The 22022-nt window shown below is 45.3% G+C and overlaps 1 protein-coding gene across 1 annotated transcript in view; it reads left to right on the forward strand.

The window, feature by feature from the left end:
- Window positions 1–5053: 5053 nt before the first annotated feature.
- ST6GALNAC2 (ST6 N-acetylgalactosaminide alpha-2,6-sialyltransferase 2) overlaps window positions 5054–22022 on the forward strand; it is a 53973-nt gene continuing 37004 nt past the window's right edge. Inside the window, exon 1 of the mRNA XM_056860079.1 lies at window positions 5054–5187. Within this exon, the coding sequence (XP_056716057.1) occupies window positions 5063–5187 (125 nt within the window). The 5' untranslated portion in view covers window positions 5054–5062. The remainder of the gene's footprint in view (window positions 5188–22022) is intronic.

Raw genomic sequence — 22022 nt, forward strand, 5'->3', positions numbered from 1 at the left:
TCTTCCTTCCTTCCCAAATAGGGTGACCTAGGGAAAATGTACATATATTTAAGGTTGCCAACCTCCAGGTACTCTACCCAAACAAAAACCTATGCTGAAATAATTTGGTTATAACAATAACAACAGCATGAAGGCTCCTTATATGTATGTCAATTTACTGTGAGAGAATATTATTGAAAGAATATCATGAAAAAATGTTTACCAAAACGTCCAAGACTTGTATATTCCTGACCATTCAACATAACATAAACAGGTAAGATCATGAATAGCTGAACTCCACAAACTTAATTTTACAGGTTACTTCACCATAAACATAATTATACAGGTTAATTCACCATAAAACTTTCTATAGGTAGGAAATGAGAACGTATTCTTCCACAGCAACAACAAGATGACACCTCTAGATTGGTGATCGTTTCGCTTGACAATAGCTTCTTCAGTTGTGTGCTATAGGGCATGCTTGCCTCTGTAAATAATATATAACGTACATTTAATGTAAAAATTCTTAATGTTAAAAAACTATTATAGTATCAAATATTGTTTAAAGTCTTACCACAATCATGATTCAAAATTATCAAGGTTCAATTCAATTGAGATTTTACAATCCGCAGGGCAAAATTGCCTCTGTAATAAAAATATTTTATACATGAAATTTCATGGAAAATTCAATTATATATTATTATTGATCAGAAAGCATATTAGCAGAGAAACAAAGTCAAAAGTCTTACCCTAATGAAAATGAAACCGACCCACCGGGTTCTCCTGTGCTCCAGAGAGATTGTAAATTTCCTAAGATACTACTGATTTCTTATGCCTGGGTTTCAGTCACTCACAGCTGTGAGTCATTAGGGGAAAGCTGATAGTAATGATGCAGGGGAATTTGTTGGAAACAACTTAAAGAAAGCATCCCAAGTCGAAAACCCTAGCAGGAGCTAGGGTTTTAAATAAAAATATCATCTTCATTTCCTGTCTGTGTAATATGGTAGTGACATCTTCCTTATGATAAGGTTTCGGTGTGTATTTCCACAGAACAAAAAATAGTAAATCGTTTTCTGTATGGCCCTTCTCTATGTAATGTGCCGTTAAAGGGGCCTCAAGCACGCATGCGCGGATGTGCGTTCTGTGTTCAGCGATCCGCACTTTCAGTTGTCTAGACGTGGAGCCAATGGATAAAAGAGAACACGGACATGAGACTGCGTGAATAACGTTTTGGGAAAGACAATAGCTGAATTGTTTTATCTGATACCTAAATTTGAAGGCAGTAGAGCTGATCTCTTTGACAGGTAAACAAAACCTACACATCGTGCATGCGCCACACTTAAAATGGCCGTGCGCCTTAACCCGTTGTTTAGTGGGAAGGCAGTCAGTTTTTGCCAAACTGTTTTGTAAGGATTGTGTCCTCCGTAATCCTAATAAAGGAGTCTGTAGGCATCCTGGGATTGTTTGTATGTTAATAATTCCCTTCAAGTTTTTTCTGCCGCCTTGTTTCTTGCTTGGGTGATAATGGGATCACTAGATCCTCTAGTTTTTAATTTAGTAATTAGTTGTTCTGAAGCTTGAATAAAATCATGATCAAATGTGGCGTTCCGCTTGAGCCTTAATAGATGACTAAAAGGAAGATTTTGTTTGAGATGCAGAGGATGATGTAAAATGAAGACCCGCCCCCTGATCGGTAGGTTTGTAAAAAGGCTTAACTGCCACCAAATCCTGCCCGGTCCTAAAGTCCGTCACATCCAAATATGATAAAGAGGAACAGTTGCAATTGCCGGTGAACTTCAAGTGTGGTCCAATGAATTTATCCAAGTGAGTAGAGGAATATAACTGGAAGCCAAATTGATAATAAGAAACAAATCATCAATAAACCTAAAGTAAGCCAAGACATGATGTTGAAAAAATTCACTGCCAAACAAAAATTTCTCCTCAAATGCAATCATGTACAGATTGGCTATGGAAGGGGCAAAAGCAGCCCCCATAGCAACCCCTTGTGTTTGAACAAAAAACTGATCACTGTATCTAAAAAAATTGTGTTCAAAAATAATGTCAACCAATGACATAAAAAAATGTGTAGGGGGATTGAGATCAGAGCGAGAATCCAGTCTATCCTGGATGATGTTGCGCACGTCCTCCAGCGGAATGTTTGTGTACAAGGCGGAGACATCTAGGGATACAAAAGCTGCTGTGGATAGTAAAAGAAAGCTTTCAACATGGTTGATGAAGTCCCGCGTATCCTTAATATATGAAGGAGTTTGTTTGCTAAAAAATTGCAAAAAAGAATCCAGAAATTTAGAAAGAGGCCCAAGTAGACTTCCTACTGCTGAGATAATAGGGCCCCAGTAGACTTCCTACTGCTGAGATAAGGTTGCCAACCTCCAGGTACTAGCCGGAGATCTCCTGCTTTACAACTGATCTCCAGCCGATATAGATCAGTTCACCTGGAGAAAATGGCCACTGTGGCAATTGGACTCTATGGTGTTGAAACCCCTCCCCAAACCCTGCCCTCCTATGGCTCTGCCCCAAATACCTCCCGCCGGTTGCGAAGAAGGACCTGGAAACATCTGTGGTGCTTTCTAGTTTTGCTTCTAAGGCAATTAACATTATCGCCAAGCAATAAATATCCCTTACATTACAACAGTAAGGACGTCGTTTTAAAGAGAAACGTTTCACCTGAGAACAGATGAGAGATTGCACAAGAACAGATGAGAGGTTGCACAAGATTGCCGGTTTAGCAATCGCCCTGGAACCCTGAAACCCTCTCAACTGTGTCACGCCCCAGCTTTCAGCCAATGGTAGATAGAGCTGTTGCAGAGTGCATTCTAGGATACCACAAAGTAGGAATACACAGGCACCTACGTCCCCTTGTTTGCTGGATTTTGTTTGATTATCTTTTAATAATTTTGGATTAAAAAAAAAAACACCTGTCGTTAGCTACCTTGGGTCTCTTAGTGAGAGAAATCGGGATAGAAGTGCTTCTAAAGAAACATTTCCCATTTGAGCCTGAGCCTGACGTTAAGTCCTGGCGTTCTGGGAACCGGGAAGGAAACGCGCGTGCTCCTCTTCAGACGTGAGACCGAAAGCACGAAAAGCGGGTTTGCAAATCGCTCGTGGGCTCCTAGACTTGTAACGTCCAAAGGCACGTTGCAGGGAGCAAATGCCATCTGAGAGCGGAAGGGTCCAATTCTTATGAAACTCCATGTGCGTCTATTGGGGGGGGGGGTGTTGTTTCCATGCATGCTTCACCTGCTTGGTACAAAAGAGGGTTGTTGTTTCCATGCATACTTCACCTGCTTGGTACAAAAGAGGGTTGTTGTTTCCATGCATACTTCACCTGCTTGGTACAAAAGAAGGGTCTCCGAAAGAAAGTTTTTTGGGGGCTAATTAGCATGGCACCCCATCCCTCCCCTTCTCCAGAGTCCCGCTACTGATTAAATCTCTGGGATTTCACTCCACATTTACAACGTGGTGGATAGACCCAGCCCTGACCTGGATGGCCCCGGCTAGCCTGATCTCAGACGCTAAGCAGGGTCAGCCCTGGTTAGTATTTGGATGGGAGACCACCAAGGAACAGCAGGGTTGTCGTGCAGAGAAGGCGCTGGCAAACCACCTCTGTTAGCCTCTTGCCATGAAAAGCCCCCAAAGGGGTCGCCGTAAGTCGGCTGCGACTTGACGGCGCTTCACACAAGGTTTTGCCTTGGATTTGTCACTCTCTAGATGCGCATTTTCCCCATCTGAATTCTCAAAACTCTGCCTGGCGGCTTATTGTTGAGTTTGGAGAACATGGATGGGGGGGGAAAGTGCGTCTAAAGAGCGGCGAATCCAATGCAAACCCCTCCATGAATAAATGGCCACGCAGATCGACCCAGCTCTGGCTCTCTCGCGCTTGCTCCCCTCCCGACCCCTTTAGTTTAGTGCGTTGTGCCCATCGACGCGCAACGAAGGGGTTTTGGGCGCCTGCCTCCATGCGGAGGGGGCGGGCGGCTTGTACGGCGGCGCTCAACCACAACCCCCTACTTTGGCCTCCAAAGCCCCGCGAGGGTGAACCGATCCCCCCAAAAGGGCCAGAGTCCAGTAGCACCTTAAAGACTAACAACAATATTTTCTGGCAGGGGAGGAGCTTTCTGAAGAAGCGAGCTGTGGCTCACGAAAGCTCATACCCTACCAGAAAATATTGCTAAATCAGTGGATCTTCCATAGTCAGGGGAAGTCTACCTGCTGTCACATTAGTCTTTAAGGTGCTACTGGACTCTTGCCCTTTTTGACTACTGCAAACAGACTAACACGGCGACCCACTATGATCCCCCCCAAAGGGTGTCTTCCCGGGACAGTCGGCGCCTCTCTGCCCTTTACGCACTGGAGGGTTGTTGCCTTGGATTCGCCGCTCTCCAGGTGCACATTCCCCCCCCCCCAAATCCCCAAGGGCGAAAACGCACGGTCGCTTGAGCCTCCTTTCTTCCCTGTTCCAGCCAGGATCCAGCCAGGATCGAACGCACGGACGTGCGTTCGATCCTGGCTGGATCCTGGCTGGAACAGGGAAGAAAGGAGGCTCAAGCGACCGTGCGTTTTCGCCCCAAAACTCTGCCCGGGGGGGGGGGCTCATTGTTGAGTTTGGAGCAGTTGGCTGGGGAAGCTGCGCCTCGAGAGGGGCCAAGCCCAGGCAAAACCTCCCGTGCAGAAATGCAACCCCCCCCCCCAGCTCCGCAGTAACCGGCCCCCGCTCCCCGGGCGAGCAAGCCTGAACCCGTCGGCGAAGGGCCCCCCTGCCCGGCTCCCTCCCTCGCGGGCTTCGGAAGGTGCGCCGGGTCGCTAGCAACAGATGGGAGGGCGGAGGCCAGGAGGAGGTTTTTATCGCGGAGCAGCGCAATAGCCCAGCCCTGGGGGACCTCCTCCTCCTCCTCTTCCTCCTCCTCCTCCAGCTGGGACCGGGAGTGAAAAAGGCGGGCGGCAAGTTTGCAAAAGAGCTGGGAGGAGAGGAGTGGAGGAGCCCCGGATCCGGTTCCCTGGGTCGGTGCCGCTGAGAAACCCAGGCAGGCTGCTGCTTGCCTCTTCCTCCCCCAAACTTTCCTGAATGGGGTCTCCTCGGTGGAAGCGGCTGTGCCTTTTATTACTCCTAGGGCTGACTTTTTCCATCATCCTCTATGGGCATTACTACGCCACGCTGGATTCCTCCACCGGTCCCAGGACAGCGTCTAGGTAAGCCTTGTGGGGCTTGGGGGGTGTGTGTGTGATCTTTCCCAGCGGCGATGTTTTGCATGCTCTGGTGTTGTTCTGGAGCAAGGAGCGATCCCTAAAAGGCAAGCTAGGATTGCCTAATATGCTTGATGTGTGGGAGTTCCAGCCCGAAACTGGGTCACTGGGGTGTACCCAAGAGGCAGAGGCACATTTCAATGTGTCTTTTTCCCCCAGTGGGATTTGAGCTGGTCACAAATGAGACCTGCCCAGAACTAGATGGGAACTTAAACCTTGAGACCTCGCAGCACATGTTTGGTTTCAGGCGTTGCTTTTCGGCAGTGAGCACGCCCGGATGCATCGAAGCGTCCATTGGATGTACTACAGAAGGGCAAGCCAGCAGCCAGACATAGGAGAGAAGAGGGGTATTGTCCTTCTAACTCTCAAAGGGCTAGGAATAAAAGCAGGCGGGGCACATGCATTAAGTCCCATTGAGTGACTAGTGCATGACTAGGGCCATGACTACTGGATTCGAGGCAAGCATGCAGATTCCCAGATGACAGCTCTGGATCGACCAGGACACTGTGGGATTCTTTGCAGAGCACCCCCAGAGAGTATATTTGAGGAGACCAAGTTCATCATTTCGGTTTTTTCAATCTCAGTGTTATAGCTGGATGGTCCAGGCTAGCCTGATCTCATCAGATCTCAGCTGCTAAGCCGGGTCAGTCCTGGTTAGTTCTTGGATAGAAGACCACAAAGGAAGTCCAGGGTCACCACACGGAAGCGGGCAATGGCAAACCACCTCTGAACGTCTCTTGCCTTGAAAACCCTATGGGGTCACTGTAAATTGGCTGCGATTTGACGGCGCTTTCCACTACACGCTGTAACCGTTTTGTCTGATGGATGTGCTAGGCATTTATGGCGCGTTCCAGCCCATGCTGCTATGCATTTGTGCGTTTAAGCACACATACTCCATGCCCTGGAGAGAGCAATACGGGCTCTATAATGCATACTGCTGCCATGTCCTGCAATGAGTACCAGTACTTTTCTAGGACACTTCCCACAACCCTAGAATCACAGAGTTGGAAGGGACCACTAGGGTCATCTAGTCCAACCCCCTGCACGATGCAGGAAATTAACGACTACCTCCCTCCCCACACCCCCAGTGACCCCTACTCCACCCCCAGGAGATGGCCAAGATGCCCTCCCTCTCATCATCTTCTTAAGGTCACAGAATCAGCATTGCTGACAGATGGCCATCTAGCCTCTGCTTAAAAACCTCCAGGGAAGGAGAGCTTACCACCTCCCGTGGAACCCTGGTTGTGTACTGCAGCATCCATCTATAGGAATAGGAAGATACACTGTGAACGTTTTCTAAGTAACAGTCAAAGTAGATGGGAGTGGGAAAACTCAGAAGACTGTGCAATGTCATGGATTACTGATGAACATTTTACTCCCATTGCTCATTAACCGCAAAGAACCTGTACAGTGTTTCAAGGCTACCCAGTGAGCAATGCAATTCACTTTCATCACTGTCAAAGAGATGAGCAAGAGGTGGAAGAGGGGTGATTCCGAGTTGAGACTCAAAACTGAAACCCAAAAAACCTGGACCGAGCATAAGACAAGAAACTCAAATGCCAAATTTTAAAAACAGGTTGGCAAACACCACAAGAAAGTTATTTATCAGCCAGCCAAATCCAAATTAATTTCATCATGAAATTCAGCTTGCCGCATCTGTTTACCCCCCTCTACTCACAGTTCAGACATTCCACTAAATGTGAGTGGTCTCTCTCTCTCTCTCTCTCTCTTTGCATTTTCACTTTAAGTTCAACCATGTTAAATATAAAATTCTTTGAATTTCAAAAATGTACAGTCTGGGTTTTCAGTTCAGCACACACAGCAAATTCCATCTATTGAATGCTATAGAACAGTGATGGCGAACCTTTTAGAGACCGAGTGCCCAAACTGCAACCCAAAACCCACTTACCGCAAAATGCCAACACGGCAATTTAACCTGAATACTGAGGTTTCCGCCCAGCTCGGCAAGGGGGGGCGGTGGGGAGTCCAGGGAAGGAAGGGCTTTGAATGGCTCCGCGCTCCCTTCAAAGCCCCCGCCACCCCCGCACGTGCCCACAGAGGGCTCGGCGTGCCGGACTTGGCACGCGTGCCATAGGTTCGCCAACACAGCTATAGAAGGCTTGCATTTGGACTCAACTCTGAAAAGCCCCCCCCCTCCATCTCAGGTGGGTTCATTTAGAGATGCCCAGCCATTCCAGCAGGCTCACCATCCTTGACATGTGAACACTTGGCTCAGTGATGAGGGCAAGACTGCACCTTCACAGATACATCCCCCCCTCTATTTTTTCCTCATCCCCCGAGAGAGGATACTGTGTAAAGCAGGATGGTGTCTGTATAGCTTGCCAGCTAAAAAGAGCCCGAGAACGGCTTTTGATGACCCTATAAATAGCAGGGCAATAGTAAAAAGGACAATATTATCCTCTTTCATAACTATCTCTTTCGTGTGTCATGTGCATCATATATAGCATCACACACACACACATTGTCTAAAGACACAAGTCCCAGCCAGCATCTAGACTTGGGTTCAAACTTCACCTTAGCTATTGGGGCAGCTTCGTACATTAACACCTTGTGCTTGGGCAGAGTGGCACAGAGTGGTAAGCTGCAGTACTGCAGGTAAAAGCTCTGCTCATTACCTGAGTTCGATCCTGAGGGAACGAAGTTTCAGGTAGCCGGCTCAAGGTTGACTCAGCCTTCCATCCTTGGTAGAATGGTTGGTAGAATGAGTGCCCAGCTTGCTGGGGTTAAAGTGTAGATGACTGGGGAAGGCAATGGCAAACCACCCTGTAAAACAAAGTCTGCCTAGTAAAGGTCAGGATGTGACGTCACCCCATGGGTCAGTAATGGTCTTGCTCAGGGGAGTACCTTTACTTGGGGGCCATGTTTGAGTACAAAATACATGTGAATGCTATAATGTTGATGCCACTAAAGTCAAAGTCCGTTTTCACCTGCACAAGCAGGGGACCAATTTTGTCTTTGTTGCCTGCAAAATAGAAATGAATGGCAAAAATGATACTATACTGAATTGTCACACATACTTTATCTCATTTATCTTTATAAGATCCAGTGGTTTTATGGCTGGACATTGGAGCAGAGGGTCCAGAACATAGCTTATGCTTTTAACCCCCATGCAGATATGTACTTGGATTTGTTAATTCCAAAATGCAGAATGTAGGCTGCAGAACAGCTTTGTAAGTCAGTTTGCCTCAGCTTCTCAAGGTATAAAACGAGAATGATAATGCTCTACGGGACAGAATTGTTTTGTGTCCTGTTGGCCAGCCTGCCTGCCGATTGGTCTGCCATTGAATTAACTGCAGTAGGAGGCAATCATCTCAGTAAAACATTTTAAAACATGGTTGGCCCAATACATTTTGGCTAATTGATGTTTACAGTTGCTGCCTTCCGTTCCCTGTGCCGATTTGCCATTTAGATGAGTGTCACCGCTTGCCAGGCGGGTGAGATGTGAGTTCACCTGCTGAGCCTTTTGCCCTCTAGAAAAGGAATTCAGCCTCCGCTGCTGAGAAGTGGATGATTCCGTATAGCTTTAACCGTAGCAGAATCCTCACCCCCCCCATAAGAAATGTTCACAGACGTCCATCTACATGCACTCTGTCAATGGCAGAGCTGACTCTCCATAGGCAGATGCTACAATAATGAAGAGGGTGACGGTGAGTAGCTGCAGGCGGGCATTTTACCATGTCATTGCTGGTTGTAACCTGTTGCAGTGCTCATGCAACCACATGAGAAGCTGGTCTAGTAGCCGGTCTGTAGCATCTGGTCACTTGATGAAGAAGAAGAGTTGGTTTTTATGTGCCGACTTTCTCTGCCACTTAAGGCAGAATCAAACCGGCTTACAATCACCTTCCCTTCCCCACAACAGACACCCTGTGAGGTAGGTGGGACTGAGAGAGCTGTGACTACCCCAAGGTCACGCAGATGGCTTCATGTGTAGGAGTGGGGAAACAAATCCAGTTCACCAGATTAGCCTCCACCGCTCATGTGGAGGTGTGGGGAATCAAAGCCGGTTCTCAAGATCAGACTCCACCGCTCCAAACCACCGCTCTTAACCACTACACCACGCTGGCTCTCAAGCAACTTAACTACATCCCAGATTTCTCACCAGTTGCAACTGAGTAATAACCACTTCACTGTGTAGCCTAATGTTACAGATTAGCAGTTACTCTAGTCATTTTTACACCAAATTGAGTTGGTCCTATCAAAGACACCTTGGTTGGTTTCTCCATTAGCACAGGGCCAAAACAGATATGCCAAAGATTACAATTCTCCATTTACCTATAAAAGGCAAATTGTAAAGCATGCACAATTAAGATCTGGGTCAGGCTCAGCATGTTTTTGTTGATTCTATTTAAAAGATCCACCTCTTTGTTGATAAGTGCTAATAACAGTACTGGGGGAGCATGTTTTCAACTGGTTAAACTAAGTGTGTGGGGGGAGACTTGAAGGGTCCCTTCACCAGCCCCAATCCAAATGGGGGCTGTATGTGCAATCCCAATCCTTGAACCACCCCTCACCAGTCCCAATCCAAATTGGGGCTGGGGCTGTGTGGGCACGCAATTTGCCCTTTACGGTCAGAGGTCTGATCCTCATGCCTGTTTTGGCCCTCAGAAGATAATGGCCCATGCCTTCATGCACATGATATTGTTGGACTTGGAGAATCTAAGCATGATTCAGATCAAGTGAACAGAAGCGTGAAATGATCCTGTGCAGCATTAAAAGATTCTGGAAATCACACGATGTTGGGCTCAGTGGGGCCCTAAGCTTTGTTTGGGTGTCAAAAGTGGATTGGCAATCAGGTTGTAGTCTCTTTTTGCACGTTTCTAAATGGATATCAAATGTAACAAAGCCAGTCCCTTGCATTCCATACAATTCTCTGCCAGTGACCCTCTTTTTAAATCAAATGGAACTTGGCAGGAATGTTATTTACTACCCCAGATCATTCCTTCCCCCACCCAAAAAAGTCTCCTTATTTCTGCAGTGAGGAGATAAGGAAACACACATAAGTATGGCTATGTGAGATGCTGATTTTGAGAGTCATTTGCAAGTTAGCCTTCTTCCTGATATCTAACTGCAAAGAGATGTTGACATGGGGGAACATTCAAAACATGCAGTTTTTCCTTCTGCATTCTTGAGTGGTTCTGTTTTAGGAGAGTTTCTATGACTGCTCACCACCCCTCCGGTGAAATAAATAAATAAATTCTATTTCAGTCTTCAAGTATGGTTTTGTCACTAACAGTGAACCATTTCAGATTATATAATGTTTGTCTTACTATAAATGTGTGTGTACCCCTTCAGTGCCATTAGTCAGTGCTAAAACTATCAAGGTTGCAGACCCCCAGTCTGGAAGTGTCTAGTATCTAGTTTGGAAGTGTCTAGTATCTAGTTTGGAAGTGCCCTTAATATAGGCAATCCCCCCCCCCCCCAGTCCTGGCACAAGGTCTGAAAAACTAGTTCTGCCAATTTCCAGCATTATCATTTTGAATTGGGGGAAAAAGCCAATGTGGAGACACCTACTGGCCAGTATCTGTGCTGTCTTCAACACACACCCTCTAACTCATGAAGCAGTTTGGCAATTGTTTTTAAATACTTGTAATTTATTTTGTCGGTGAGGTGAAGTTTGGATATATAAAAGTACAGGTGCCTCTTTTTAAAAAAGATAGACAAGCCAGATAATGCATGAAGAAAGAGGAAAGATTGACAGCTGATCCAGCATTTGACTTGCTGTTACATACACACCTGTGACGCTAGCTGTGGAGCTAGATTCACTGTCACTGGTGAAGAACTGGTTGTGACCACTCTTAAAAACTTGCTTCTGGCTTCACAGACCTACAGACAGTCCAGTGAAGTTTTGAAGGCATTCCATCTACGTCTTGTTCAGCGCATGCACACACACCCAGGTTTTTTTATCATTATCATACTTCTCAGTGTTGTTGAGCTGTGTACGTGTCACAGTAAAATGAAGTTGTTGCTGTTGAACAGAGAGGTTGGGCATTCTATCAGTTGCCTAATTTGGGGTAGGAGTTCAGTGTTTAGAGGAGAAATGGTTGAGCCCGTTTGTCAAATCAAATTTATTAATACGGTCAATGACCAGCTAGAAAAATACAACATATAACCTAAACGTCAAAATTACAAATTACAGTATATGAATGGAGTTTGTATAAACATCATATAACTTGACATAACCCCCTTAATATTTTAAAATAGTAGAGTCATTCAGTTAATCTTATCCTAACAGGGCTCCAGAACAAAATTCGGCGGTCAGAAGTGAAGACTGGTTTTTTATGTTAGGAGCATCTTGGCCAACAACACATCAGGTTGGCCAGGAAAATTGTTAAGTAGAGGAGCAATAACAGACTTCCTGATGGAATGAACAGTAGATCAGAACCTGTTTGTCAGCCTTGTGCTTTCAATTCAGTCAACAATAATACATTTTTCAGGTCTCTCTTTGCTTCAGTGATGTGCACTGCAATGTTCTGATGGTATCTTTTCTGCAAATGATTCAGAATTAATGATGGATGAGGAGCATTTGACCCCAAATCTCAAAATTGTCCCAACTCTGTTTAAGTAGAGCAGATTAGTAACATCTGGTCTTTGCTGACAGGGAGTATTCCATTTCTCCATCTCGGGACCAGCTGCCTTGGTCCTCATGGCACAGTCAATTTGTAAAGGGGAAAAAAACTCACCTCAGTGGGGCAGCAGCTTAAAAATCTATAGTGAATTTCTGCTAAGAACAAAGCAATGGCAGGAAGTCTGCTCTGCTAGGAATGGGTGTGACTGTGATGATACTTAGGGCACAAACTGCACAGTATGTACAAATGCGTGAAACGAAGCACCAGTATATGCTTTTAAAATATATATTGAAAAGTAGGCTCAGGAAGCTGCAACTTTTGGGAGGTGGGAGTGAGAGGAGAAAGACTGCTTAGCTATTTCCCTTCCATCTGTTTTGGTACTCACAATCTATTTCCCCAGCTGCCTTTTTCCTGTTATGATTCCCAACGTGGGTAAGCACACCTTTGAAATACTGTATGGAGGGGAACAGCATAGGAATGACCTTTGAATGGACTTTGAATGGACCCAGTTCTCCTCTGGATCATTCAGATGTGCATTGGCAAACTGCAGACGGGCCTGTACATGTGCTCTCTTGAGCAAGGGGACCTTGCGGGCTCTGCAAGATCTCAGTCCTTCACGGCGTAGTGTGTTACCAACTGTTTTCATGGTGACTATGGTCCCAGCTGCCCTGAGATCATTGACAAGTTCCCCCCGTGTAGTTCTGGGCTGCTTCATCACCGTTCTCATGATCATTGCAACTCCACGAGATGAGATCTTGCATGGAGCCCCAGACCGAGGGAGGTTGAGGGTTAGGGTTAGGGTTAGGATCTGGATGGTTGATGGGGGATCAAATACTTATTTCACTCATTATAATGCACATCAATCTCTGACTTTTGTCTTCTGGGTTTCTGGGGGTTATATCTGTCTCTCACAGCTACAGGGAGGGTTAGGGTTAGGGTTAGGGTTAGGATCTGGCTGGTTGATAGGGGATCAAATACTTATTTCCCTCATTATAATGCACATCAATCTCTGACTTTTGTCTTCTGGGTTTCTGGGTTTTTTCCTGTTGTTATTCTGTCTCTCACAGCTACAACAAACCTACCATTAAAATTATGGACTGGTCATTTCTTCGTCAGAGGGCAAACTGGCAAATTTAGCAGGGGATCAAATACTTTTCCCCCTCACTGTACCAGTGCTTAATTAAGTAATAGGATAGGGGGAAACCAAGCATCTATTTGGCACACTGCCTTTCCCTCCCCCCCCCACCCGCCCTGCCAACCAGCCGCTCCACTCCTTCAAATCGTACTCTCTCAAGGCTACTTCTCATTTAAGAACCAGAACATCCCACTTTTTGTGTAGCTTCTAGTTTGCCTCTAAGAAGACTGGTGGAAGAAACCAGTCTTAGTGGTTTAAACTTGCAAAGAGCAGCTGCCTTGTCTCATGGCCTCAGGGAAGAGAGAGCGCGGCAGAAATGTTAGCTTTCTTTGAGGGTGCTTCCTAATTGCTGCCTGGCTCACCTGTGATCTTATGGCATTCTGCTTAACTGAGAGTAGTCATTATTTTCCATACTTTGTCAATAGTAAATGTCATTATACTCCTACCCAGGTTATACATCGAACAAGAGACGCCTGTGCAAGTGCCTTTATAACTTAAGCCGCACCTGGGAATCTGCTCCCGAGGCCACAGTGAGATCAGACCTCTAGAATTCTCTGCTCAGTAATACTGCGGGGTGGGAGACGGGGGTGGGTGGGAGACGGGTTGCATAGCTATATGCAGTTCACCCAGTGGTGCAAAGGATATGCAATATCCCTTGACGTGCACTTCTTTCTTTTTGACATGCTCCGTGAACCTCCACCAGGCTGTCCTCATATTATATATTTGTAGCAGATATCCCAATCTATAGTCTTAGAGCAGCCTTTACATCACTGTGTTTCCAGACTGTGCCCACGGAACTTCTTGCGGGTCGTTTCTCAAAAAAAAAAAAAAAAAAAAAAAACCACAACCCTGGCTCAACACATCTGCCTATGTAGTGGGGCTGGGGCTGTAGAATAAGGAGAAGAGTTGGTTTTTATATGCCGACTTTCTCTACCACTTAAGGGAGACTCAAAGTGGCTTACAATCACCTCCCCTTCCCCTCCCTGCAACAGACACCCTGTGGGGTAGGTGGGACTGAGAGAGCTCTAACAGCTGTAACTTGCCCAAGGTCACCCAGCTGGCTTCGTGTGTAGGAGTGGGGAAACCAATCCAGTTCACCACATTAGCCTCCGCCGCTCATGTGGAGGAGTGGGGAATCAAACCTGGTTCTCCAGATCAGAATCCACCGCTCCAAACCACTGCTCTTAACCACTGCACCATGCTGGCTCTCTGCATTACGTCTTGGCCTGCGCTTTATACATTGAACCCCGAAACAAGTTTTTGGCAAACCTATCTGTATTACAATAATTATCTGATGCTGATAAATTAACTTATTTGTTATCAGATATGGATCCCTATATTTCCCAAAAAATGGCACTTCATGCCCTGGCGCTAAGAAGATGAGAGAGAAGCAACTATAAATTGTGGAATGCTGAATACAATTGAACGGGCATATTTTAATGTGTATTTTTTTGTTATATTGGTTTGTACATTTTAAAATTGCTGTTATATTGTTTTAGATTGTAATGGCCTATAGTCTTATACAATAAACTAGTACTACCTATTACCCGTACGTGTAATCCGTAGACTTCCCATGCCTCTGGAGTTTCCAGAAATTAAAATAGTATTTTCTGGCACCCTGCTGAGATGTAATCAGCCAAAGAAGAAAATCACAGATAAAATTATTCAAGATGAACTCCACAGGGTTTTTTGGGGGGTGGGGTGGGGCTGATATCTGACATTCATTGCTCATTAGTTTACTTCATTCAGGCCAATCCTCTGCATGTGATTTGCTTTTGTGGGATTTAGCAGGACTAGTGTGCCATGTGCCCTGGCCTGGATGGCCCAGGCTAGCCCAATCTTGTTAGATCTCAAAAGCTAAGCCGGGTCGGCCCTAGTAGAACTTGGATGGGAGACCACCAAGGAAGTCCAGGGTTGCTACACAGAGACAGGCAATGGCAAACCACCTTCAAACGCCTCTTGCCTCGAAAGGATTGCTATAAGTCAGGGTCGCTATAAGTCAGCTGGGACTTGACGGCACTTTCCACCACCACCACCAGTGTGGTGACAGACATGACAGAGTCTTTTGATCTGGGGTAAATTATGGATTATTTCAGTTTAGAAAATTGGAATGCTATAGGATTGAGCCTCCATACTGAAGAATTGAACACAGAATGTGAGTTACAATGAATGTAAGTCAGTGAAAAAGGTAAGAAGGTTTGGGGACAGCAAAGGTCATCCTTTGACTCTGAATTTGTCTTACTGACTCTTCCTGGGCAGTAGTTCGCATTGTGGAGGCTGTGTAAGTTAATTAGTTGCCATTCATTTTAAAATGTTTTTTCTACTCCCAATTTCTCATAAGCCATTTAGATGTGCCTCAGGTATTAAGACAGCCAAAATTGGAGTGTGAAAAGTCCATTGCACTAAGTTTATTTTGTCTTGGTCTTGATTGATGGGTTTATTTTGCCATATTGGTCAGGCCTGCTGCCCTGGATCTCCTTTCCCCTGGAACATCCTCTCCACACTCCCCCCCCCCTTGAGCCCAGGGGCTCAGCCAACCCGTGGTGGGATCTATTTTATTGCTGTTTCTCCTCCAGTCCAAATGAACAGGCCATCCAACAGCCTAGGATGAATTGGTAGGCGATGCGATGAGAATGGTAGGGACCTAGACTGTGGGAGAATCCTATGACATCTGAAGAGAAGAAAGTCATATCATCCCTGCGCCTTCATACTTCACTTCTCAATGTCCACAGTCGCAGAATGACTAGAAATCAATAGTATAGTGACTTTCAGAATTGGTCTAACTCTGCATTACCTAGGGCCCACTTTTTCCAACCCTCCAGCTACCACATCTACTTACTGGCTGAGGAATCTACCCCAGCACATAGCAGAAGACTCAGGCATGCCCTCAGGTGTTCAGTTCATGGAGGGCATTGGCCGAGCTTGCTTGTTTCCCTGTCGACTGACTCTCTGTATCACCCACAATGCTCTCCTGTAGCTATGCATCACAAGGGAAGATCTGTAGCAGAGATCTGTCTTTCAGGAAAGCTTGCTAGCTATTACTGAACTCCAGACTGAGGGATCTCAGGATTTCCTGGCACAGAGTTTGACAACTATTTACAGTGCAGTTGTAGTCAGTGGGCTCAGAATAAGGTTACCATGTCCGCCCCTCTCCTCTGGTGGGAGGTTTTTGGAGTGGAGCTGAGGCAGGGATCACGTGTGCATGGCTGCTCCAATGAGATCACATCATTTCCGGTTTACACCTGGAAGTGCTGCATCACAAGGGGCCTTTTACCACTCAAACTTCCAGTGGTAAAAGGCCTGTTGTGAAGTAGAACTTCGGGTGTAAACTGGAAGTGATGTAGTGTGGCGTGCAGGTGCACATGCACGCTTGCTTGCCACCCCTCAGCTGGTTGGTGTGCAGCCAGGTGGATTGGCGGGGTTTTGCTTGCCATCATCAGGCACTTGGCAACCCTAGCTCAGAAGGGTGTAACACTGCCTGGGATGACACCTTTTAAATTCACAATCTGACTCCTGCAAGACTCCCACCTTGGCATAAGGATCACTCAGTAGCTTGATATGCAGTTCCTAGAGTGTCACACCTCAGCTGCATACTGGCAGAGCACAAAGAATGGCTTGCCCACCCAAGCATGCATATTGCTCCCTTTCTGCAATCATTTCATTGGCTGCCTATCAGTTCAAGGTACTGCCTATCGCATAAAAAGCCCTTCATGGCCTTGGTCCATCATATCTGCAGGAACCCCCCTCTCTCTGTGCTCTGCCAGGACAGCTTCACTCATCTGAGCAGGGCCTTCTGCTGGGGCCACCTTGCAGAAGCGCAAAACCAACTGCTGCCTGCACATGGGCATTCTCTGTTCTGGCCCCCACTTTATGGAACGGCCTGCCTGATGAGGGTAGGAACACTCCCACTCTCCTAGCTTTCTGAAAACTATTTGAAACTGAATTAGGGGAAGGGTCGTGGCTCAGTGGAAGAGCAGATGCTTGGCATGCAGAAGATCCTAGTTTCAATCCCCGGCATCTCCATTTAAAGGGGCAAGGCAAGTAGGTGATGTGAAAGACCTCTGCTTGAGACCCTGGAGAGCCGCTGCCGGTCTGAGTAGACAGTACTGACATTGATGGACCAAGTGTTTGATTCGGTATAAGGCAGCTTCATGTGTTCATGTGAATTCTTCAGAAAGGCTTTTTAATACAGGAAATGGGGCTTGTACTGTAATGAAATGAGTCAGAACGATGCTTTGGTAAAAGGACAGGGACTGTAGATTATACTGCTGTGCTCTCTCTACTGTTTAAGTGTTCTCCTACTATGTAATTTCGGTATCATTTAACATATCGTGTTTAAATCCTTATGCTTTGCTTCAGATTTCTGACTATTTTCAGGATTCATACAAAAAATGAAATAGTCGCCACGCAATGAAATGGCACCTACAAAGTTATTAACTTGCCACCTTCATTAGCTTTTACTGTAAGTTATATCACTCCTAATAATTAACAAAATGTTCTCCAGAGTAATTGTTGGGGGTTACAAAATTCCAAGGTAACACATACAAATACAAAGTGCCCTGTAAATGTAACAATGTGTAACTGTTGTAGTTCCCAAAGTTCAAAGTAACTTGTCAGCCAATCAATCATAAATGATCAGCTGTGTAAAGATAACAAAACAATCTGTCATGCATTCCAGTTGAGAGTTTAATCCATGAGGTTCTACTGAAGGTAGTTAATATATGTATGCTGCTTCTTGTTGTCTTAGAATTTTATCTACATCCACTCTGTTGTATCGATGTGGCTGAAAGCGATAAATAACAAAAGACTTAAAATCATCTGCAGAGTGTCCTGCTTGTATAAAATGAGAGACTCGTCTTTCCTTGTTATATTTACACTGTGGTATCAGTCAGGATAGATTGTTTTGTTATCTTTACACAGCTGTGCCATTTATGATTGATTGGCTTACAAGTTACTTTGAACTTTGGGAACTACAACAGTTATACATCGTTATATCTTTCAAGATTGTTGCGTTTACAGGGGCTGTTTGTATGTGTTACCTTGGAATTTTGGAACCCCTAACAATGGGTGAAAACGCATGGTCACTTTATCCTCCTTTAATCCCTGTTTCAAAGATAGGACATTTTGGAGGACTTTCATTCATAGGGTCGCCATGAGTCGGAAGCGACTTGACGGCACTTAACACACACACAATCCCTGTTTCAGCCAGGATTCAGCCAGGATCAGACGCATGCGTTTCGCTTAATGTGTGTTGGATCCTGGTTAAAACAGGGATTAAAGGAGGATAAAGCGACCGTGCGTTTTCACCCCATGATTCTGGAGAACATTTTAAATGCATGGTCGCTTTATCCTCCTTTAATCCCTGTTTTAGCCAGGATCGAATTCACATTAGGCAAAACGCACATGTTTGATCCTGGCTGAATCCTGGCTGAAACAGGGACTAAAGGAGGCTAAAGCGACCATGCGTTTTCGCCCTTTGTTAATTATTAGCAGCGATATAACTTACAGTGCCCTAACCTGGATGGCCCAGGCTAGCCTGATCTCATCAGATCTCAGAAGCTAAGCAGGGTCAGCCCTGGTTAGTATTTGGATGGGAGACCACCAAGGAATACCAGGGTTGCTGTGCAGAGGAAGGCGCTGGCAAATCACCTCTGTTAGTCTCTTGCCATGAAAACCCCAAAAAGGGGTCACCATAAGTCGGCTGCGACTTGAAGGCACTTTACACACACACACACACCTTACAGTAAAAGCTAATTAAGGTGGCAAGTTAATAACTTTGCAGGCTCCTTTTCATTCCAAGGTGACTGTTTATTTCATTTTTGGCCTTTGGACGTTAGCATTTTCAGATTTCTGCAATTCATCCCTATTGCCCTGTTTTATTCAGTGTCCCACGCTGTTGATCGTATTGGACTTACGTTGTGTAATCCGCCTTGGGTCCCAGTGAGAAAGGCAGACTATAAATAAAGTAAATAACGTTTTGGAAAAATTAACTTCAACAGTAAGCAGTAGCGGTTGCTGCGGCTAATCCTGTTTACAGCCACAAAAGGTTGTTTGCTGCAGGCTCAAAGCTTTCAAAGTCTTCCCACTGGCAGCCTCCACTTAGACCTGCGCTTAGTGCTTTGTAGTTCAAGGAACCATAGTAAGAGAGAGTGGCCTAATGAGTATCTATGACAAAAACACTCCCTTCCCCTGTGGGCCTCTCTTTGCAATGAGTCTCTAAACAATATCAAAACACTGAGAGCTGTTAAGTGATTTGTAGCTTTGTGGTTGAATTAATGGTCTGCTTTTAATTGGCCTCCTAATTGAAATCAATTGCAAAGTGTCGTTATCGAAGTGGCGTTTGGGAGGTAATTACGCCTACACTTTTTAACGCCAATAATTGGATGCATTGCAGTGTTTCCGCAAAGAGAAGGGGTTTGCAGAAGGATTTTTTTGCCACCTTCCATTTTCCCAGTGCAGCCTCCTGGACCCCACCCCCCCAAAAAAAAACCTGTTCCTGAAGGCCAGGAGAGCCTTAGGAACTGTGTGGGATGTGATGCTGCTGACTGCAGCAAAAAGTGAGAATAGGCATAAAGCTGCCCCCCCCCCCGACCTGTTGGGTGAGTTTTTGCCCTATTTGAAGAGCTTTTTCAGCTCACACATGAGCAGGAAAGGCTGATGTTCCCCAACTCTCAGGAGTAGCTTTGAGGGTGCTGGGGGAAGGCAGCAGCAGAAGAGTTGGTTTTTATATGCCGACTTTCTCTACCACTTAAGGGAGAATCAAACTGGCTTACAATCACCTTCCCTTCCCCTCCCCACAACAGACACCCTGTGAGGTAGGTGGGGCTGAGAGAGCTCTAAGAGAGCTGTGATTAGCCTAAAGTCACCCAGCCAGCTTCATGTGTAGGAGTGGGGAAACAAATCCAGTTCACCAGATTAGCATCCTCTGCTCATGTGGAGGAGTGGGGAATCAAACCCGGTTCTCCAGATCAGAGTCCACCGCTCCAAACCACCGCTTTTAACCTTCCTCTTTTGAAATAAATACAGTGTTTACTCAAATGCAATACTAGGTGTTATTTCCTAGGTGTTAATTCCCTCCCCTCCTTCCCCCTTCTTTCCCTTTTCTTCTTTTTCCTACCTTCCTTCCCTTTCTTAATTTTTTTCTTTCCCCCCTTCCTTGCTGCACTTTCACACATACTGAATAATGCACTTTCAGTCCACTTTCAATCCACTTTAACAATTGTATGCAAGTGGATTTTGCCATTTCACACAGTAAAATCCAGCTGCAAAGTGCATTGAAAGCGAATTGAAAGTGCATTATTCGGCATGTGTAAAGGTACCCTAGGTTTTCTGTCTCCTTCCCACTGAAGAAATGAAACTGCTGCTAGCTGGTCATCTCCCATTGTCATTTTTGGCCTGTTACCATGTGGGAACATCTCCTCTAGGTGAGATAGGGAAGTAAGATCACATTTTAAGGCACCACTTGTATATAAAAAGAGTTGGTTTTATATGCCAACTTTCTCTACCACTTAAGGAAGAATCAAACCGGCTTATACTCATCTTCCCTTCCCCTCCCCATAACAGACACCCTGTGAAGTAGGTGGGGCTGAGAGAGCTCTGAGAGAGCTGTGATTAGCCGAAAGTCACCCAGCCAGCTTCATGTGTAGGAGTGGGGAAACAAATCCAGTTCACCAGATTAGCATCCGCTGCTCATGTGGAAGAGTGGGGAATCAAACCCGGTTCTCCAGATCAGAGTCCACCGCTCCAAACCACTGCTCTTAACCACTACACCACACTGGCTCTCAGCAAATATCCCTTCTGTGAGCTCACTCCACTAGAGGTAGGATTGGATCCAACCATTAATAATCGGTGGAGCCATTCTGAAAAGGACTTCATTCAGTGAAGAGCTAGGTCTATATTAACTATAACAATACTGTCAGCAAAAGATACATTTTCATCGTGACAGCTCTAAATGAAATATGATTGACGCTTTTGTCTTTGTCTGATTTGGCTGCCAAAAGAGCAACAAAGAAGGTGTTGGGGAAGGCATGTTTGTATATGTTGGATTTGTTTAAATAGTTTCACTAGGCTGAATCCAAACGTGTTTTCATGAGTTATGATAGGTGAAGAATCATGTGTTGACATTTGCCTTTGTGGTCCTTTAGGTCAAGGTTGAGCATCTTGACTGGCACCAAGAACCTCCTTGGCAATGTGCAATAACAAATTTATTTACAAAGAGCTGAGGCTAATTTGTACATTGGAACTCATTGTAATTGACATTCTTTGAACATCATTTGCTTGAGGATGGTGTGTGCCAAGTTGTAACAGATGGACATATTGGGTTTATTTAACAATATCTGAAATAATTAACCCCAAATGTGAAAACCTTCTTTCCATGGTACTGGAGACAACCCTGGCTGACATACAGACTTTTGACTCGCATAGCCTCTTTAAGGTTACTTTGAACACTTGTGGGCAAGAGTAGGCCAGCTGTTTTACCCATTGGTGCTACTGCCATTCAGACCCTTTTATTTGGGGTCTGTCAAATTGAGGATGCTGGAGTTCCAAAACAGGAGGGATGTACATCTAGGCCAGTGATGGCAAACCTTTTAGAGACTGAGTGCCCAAACTGCAACCCAAAACCCACTTATTTATCGCCAGGTGCCAATAAGGCAATTTAACCTGAATACTGAGGTTTTAGTTTAGAAAAAACAACTCATACATTCACATATTTTGCGTTAAAACAAAAATACAATAGCAGAGCTTTCAATGATACAGGCCACTTTTTATTGAAAGGTAAAAGTTTGCATTTGGCATGCATCTCTCCAGGACTCGTCCTCTGCTCAGCCACCGGACATTATTGTACATAAGTAAACAATTATACTGTGCCTGAACCTCCTCAAGAAGTGCTTGAAACTGTCAACAATTCAGAGCACGAGCCATGATGTAATTCACCATTTTTGTGACATCTTTGAGGACATCGTCAAATTTTTTAAACAATTAATGTGATTTTTGCTGTTGTGTGCATGCTGATAATTTGTCTACCCTTGGCTCATACTTTGTAAGTTTGAAAGCAACAC

This window comes from Euleptes europaea, chromosome 1, assembly GCF_029931775.1.
Source record: "Euleptes europaea isolate rEulEur1 chromosome 1, rEulEur1.hap1, whole genome shotgun sequence".
NCBI lineage: Eukaryota > Metazoa > Chordata > Lepidosauria > Squamata > Sphaerodactylidae > Euleptes > Euleptes europaea.